Raw genomic sequence first — 4,621 nt, 5'->3', positions numbered from 1 at the left:
AAAGTAAAAATAGTAAAATACAAAGGAATAAAAGATTCCCTAGAAATGTAAAAGTCAAATCCTATATAAATAGGAACAGAAATGCAATATTTTTAAAAAATGACACATTTCCTTATTGGGACATTAGAACTCTTGGAAGCCTGGAAAAGTGGAACTAGAAGTCTCTGGACGAGTCTGGAGTGCCCGGGCGCGTCTCAGGAGAGAAGGTCGGCGGAAAGGAAAAAGATCGGCGATCGCCGACTCGCCGAGACAAGACGGAGAAGCTTGAAAAAGGCTTGAAGGTGAACCAATGAAGGTTTTTGTCACGGATCTCACATTCTCTCTCTCTCGCAGTCGTGGGGATTCGTCGTCCTCATGTGAGCAGAATTGCCATCCCCTCTGCCCTCCTTCCAGCTTGCCTCGGATCCGCGCCTGCCTCGACGATCCAGACCCCGGCACGGATACTTGCCTCATATAGGTTTTCCCTGCCAGCGTCTCTGCATCACCGTCTTATCTACCATCCATGACGGAAACGCCTGCAATTGAGCCGAGCAAGCGACATACATTCCCTCCTTGCCTCCCTTATCAGGCCACCATCGACACCCCCCCTTCAGCAATCAATTCTCGCTTCGTTTCGCTTCAAGTGATCAGTTCCTCGGCGCTGAGCCAAGCCTCAGCCTCCCTTCAAGAAACGCTTCGAATCCATTTTTATGGCTTCGAAGACACCAGCATCAACTTCTCACGAAATAGGAGCAGTTAGCTCTGCAGGAGATACCTCATGGAATGTCGCCTCCCCATCCTCACCAGGGGCCGGGCCTTCATCGCACCAGCCTTTTAGCCCCGGGCTCGCACCGCGGTACCAGCCTTTCAGCCCGCCTCCGCAGCCAATGGAAGCTCTGCAGACCGGCGTGCCTCCGCCGTTTCTCACAAAGACGTACGACATGGTGGAAGATCCAGCCACCGACTCGATTGTTTCTTGGAGTAGCAACAACAACAGTTTCATTGTCTGGAATGTGCCCGAGTTCTCGCGACTTATGCTTCCTCGGTACTTTAAGCACAACAATTTCTCAAGTTTTGTTCGACAGCTCAACACTTATGTGAGCAACGTCGCTGTATTCATGCAGAAATCATGCGTCTTCTAGCTATTGTTTCCTTCAAAAACAAAGCACCTCCACCATTATTGTGCACATAACCAACTGCGCTGTGCTGTGCAGGGCTTCAAGAAAATTAGTTCGGATCGATGGGAGTTTGCTAATGAAGGCTTTCTGCGTGGGCAAAGACATCTTTTGAGGGATATTCATCGCCGAAAGTCTACGTCGGCGCACAGCCAAGGGATCCCCCCGCAGCAACAGAGGCCGCAAAGTAGTGCACTCTCAGCGGAACCTTGCGTGGAAGTGGGAAATTTCGGCCTGGATTGTGAAATAGAGAAGCTCAAGCGTGACAAATCCGTGTTGATGGCGGAACTAGTAAGACTGAGGCAGCAGCAACAAACCACAGACCGAGAGGTAAAGGAGATGGCCCGTCGAGTGCAGGCTGCTGAGCATAGGCAGCATCAGATAATTAGTTTCATGGTCAAGGCGTTGCAGAGTCGAGCTTTCCTGGAACAGTTAAGGCAGCATTCTGAGGCTCTTCAAATTGATCACGATGCCTCAAAGAGACGACGGTTGACGGCTCATGATAGTCGACTCAATGTTGCAGGAGCACAAGAAGAAACGCCAGCTGTAGTGAACGAGTCTTCCTTGCAATTCGAAGACCAGACAGCCGCCGTAGGTCATGCTGGTCCGCATTTATTCAGTTTTCAATCTGGTATAGCTGTGCCGGACGAACTAGGTAATTCGACGGAAGGACCGATGTCTGTGAGAGAGACTGGCGTAGACTCCAGCCAAGCAGTTGCTTCCCTTCAAGTCCAGGCTTCGGTATTTGCATCAAAGTCAGCTGGGGGTGAGGATCCATTGGAAGAGTCAGGCGAACCCTCCGTTTTTGACATGGATTTCAATATGGAGGACATTGTCTCGTCCTATCAAGAAACTGGAATGAATGATGCCGCAACAACCGAGGTAGCTGTTACCTCAGATGATGGATTTTGGGAACAGTTTATTGGCCCAACAATGCCATCGAGGATTGAGGCAAAGAATGCTGCTGCTCTAGGGCAATCTATCTTTCACTCGGAAGGTAGTACATATAATAAGATACAGCAGCCTGCCAAGGTAAAGTCCGAACCGAGTGGTACATCTGATCTGAGGACAGAACATGGTGATTAATAATTATAAAACCTCTACGATGTTCGGTCAGTCAAGGGACCGTTCAACGTTCGTGCTATTATGTTCGACTTGGGAGTTCGCCTTCTGTAGGCGAGCATCTTGGATCGGCTCCAATTGCAGGTAGTTTGAGAATTGCAAACCTTTAGGTGTAGGGTCAATATTCAGAGATTAGATGGGAATGGTTTATAGTTCATTTTTGGAGCGTAGTTGTATTGCAACTTCTAAATACTAGTTCGACAATTGTTCCCTTCCTGTATGGTTTTCACGTGTGGATGCCACTGTTTTTCATGTCTGTGTCGTAGTGATATGTCAATTCGTCGGTTCTCTTCTGTTCGTTCTCCGTAAATAAGTAGAGTCGGTTTTTCGTGACAAGGATTTTGGAAAGCTGAAGCTATAAGAATTTCAGGGCATTAGGGCTCAAAGCTTTTTTTTCCTGTTGTATAGAGAATTCTTCTTGTATTCAGCTGCCTATGAGACGATGCTGGGAAGCGCAGAGGTGTGGAATAAGGGGTATTTTAAGTCCAGATCTCCTCAGGGCGCACATATACCCTCCGATGATTGCCCTTTCCTATCAGATGCTAGGCCTAGCTATATATCGATTATACCTGCGGGAGTAACAATCTGGAATTTCCAGGTCTGAAACGTTCTGGAGATGTATTAGCGCCATCATAGCTGGAACATCGATCATACCAGGGAAGCGCTACTATGTATCCTAAACCTGCTTTTGTGACTGGTTTCATGATCTCTGTTCCAGACTTACATGATATCTATATGGATATGGATATGGATATGTATGTACTAAATAAAAGGCTGATTATATTTTCCATCTGCCTATGTAGGTGGCTGTGGATGGACGTGGATGTTGCAGTGAGAATATATACTGGATGTCAGTCAAGACATTCATTCATAAACTACTGTACTCGAGTTGCGTGGTCCAGGACCCAGGTTCATCCCTCGTCTGGTATGTCTAGCTGATGACTGAATGCTTGAGACGACAGTCTTGATGGTGGTGTGCTATATGGTCCCGTTAGGCAGGGCACCATGCAGGTTCGCTCTATTGCAGAATAATTTTGAGTGATTGATCTGCAATACAGAGCTTCCAACGAACGGATTGCAGAATAATTTTGAGTAATTGATCTGCAATACAGAGCTTCCGGCCAACCAACGCATGACCGAGGTCTTGGCGGGGTCAATGGTCATGACCAAACAGAAAGAGTGTAATTGGGAATTTTGCAAGAATTTGCAAAAAGCATATTCTAAGCCTAATTATTATATAAATTTGTAGCACATCATTCAAGAGCTTTCAAAAAGATCTACGAATTCTTAAATTGACATGGGGAAGTTGGAACCAATGGTTACGAAAACTATTTCTGATAACGCCTAAAAATATTTAATGTGTTTACAAGAAATTGATGTAAAATACGAGAACCTTCGACTAAACAAAGAGGGGTTTCCAAAAAATCAAATTCCGTATTGTTTTTGTCAGTTTAACGACTGTTCAAAGTTTTGAACGGTTTGCAATTCATGATACAATTCAGTCTCGGTTTCGGTCTTTTGCCGCACGCTATGATTTGATTTTGATTCCATTGTTGTTTTGCAAAACATCTCCAAATATGGCTTGATGTGTTGGTGATTGTCGAATTTATTTAATAGAAGGCCGAAGCTTTAATCCGTAAGTCGCATCGTTGAGCAAAAAGAAGAGGCATGTGGCCCGTGGGAAGTTTAGTGCTTTCAAAATCAATTAAAGATACTATGATAGTACTTGCGATCACATCGGAAGATATTATCAGAGATGGAATAGCTTCTAAGGTGGTTTTCATGTCATTGGTGGTTTACTGAGATTGGAAATTTCTATCAATGCATATTGAGGTCCTATTACTGATGTTATCATGGTGGGCAGCTTGCTAAGTGTGTGGTCTTTTTGTATTGTTGGTGCTAGTGTTTTGTAGCTTGTTAGATGGTGTGGTACATGTCTTTTAAATTGTTGTGAAGATGTATGGGAATTTTCTTTGATTGGAGTTTAAAAACTTGTGAATTAACATGAGTATTGAAGAAGTACAAATCTCACTAGGATATTGTAGATGTGAACTGCCATTGTTGCTCAGATGAGTAGTTTGTTTTGCTAGTTGGTTCACTATCAGAATGTAGAAAAAGTCTTGATAAATAGTTAACAACATATCACAATTGTCAACATGAGTTGGCAATACATTTTTGCTCAAAATTAATGATTCAATGAAATTTATCAATAATTTTCTTTTAACATTAACTTGAAATTTTTCATAGATTCACTTCAAATAGTCCACAACCCAAAGTTGCAAATGAAGGTCAGTAATATAAATAGAAGTGGATCATTTTGTTTTTCTTTTAACGTGATATTTAAT

The 4,621-nt window shown here is 43.8% G+C and overlaps 1 protein-coding gene across 3 annotated transcripts; it reads left to right on the top strand.

Moving 5' to 3' along the window:
* The first annotated feature begins 217 nt into the window (after positions 1–217).
* Positions 218–3,719, top strand: LOC148041020 (heat stress transcription factor A-2b-like). 3 transcript variants are annotated; one of them, XM_087675583.1, is made up of 4 exons: positions 218–1,076; positions 1,194–2,360; positions 2,685–2,874; positions 3,080–3,719. In XM_087675583.1, exons 1-2 carry the CDS (start codon positions 690–692, stop codon positions 2,238–2,240), a joined length of 1,434 nt encoding a protein of 477 aa, XP_087531709.1. In that variant the 5' UTR covers positions 218–689; the 3' UTR covers positions 2,241–2,360; positions 2,685–2,874; positions 3,080–3,719. The 3 variants fall into 3 exon arrangements, with proteins under 3 accessions (XP_087531709.1, XP_087531708.1, XP_087531706.1); XM_087675582.1 differs by having other exon boundaries at positions 2,685–3,287; positions 3,389–3,718; XM_087675580.1 differs by having other exon boundaries at positions 2,685–3,715.
* The last annotated feature ends 902 nt before the right edge of the window (positions 3,720–4,621 follow it).

This window comes from Lygodium microphyllum, chromosome 1 (assembly GCF_053477565.2).
Source record: "Lygodium microphyllum isolate KBCC chromosome 1, Lygodium_microphyllum_v1.1.10, whole genome shotgun sequence".
Classification (NCBI taxonomy): Eukaryota; Viridiplantae; Streptophyta; class Polypodiopsida; order Schizaeales; family Lygodiaceae; genus Lygodium; species Lygodium microphyllum.
This window is presented reverse-complemented; position numbering and strand designations above follow the sequence as displayed.

What these genes read in the sequence shown, in the direction of transcription:
- LOC148041020 (XM_087675583.1), top strand. Translation starts at nt 690, where the DNA reads ATGGCTTCGAAGACACCAGCATCAACTTCTCACGAAATAGGAGCAGTT. An exon ending in TTCGACAGCTCAACACTTAT is followed by an intron (nt 1,077 to 1,193) that starts GTGAGCAACGTC and finishes TGTGCTGTGCAG; the next exon opens with GGCTTCAAGAAAATTAGTTC.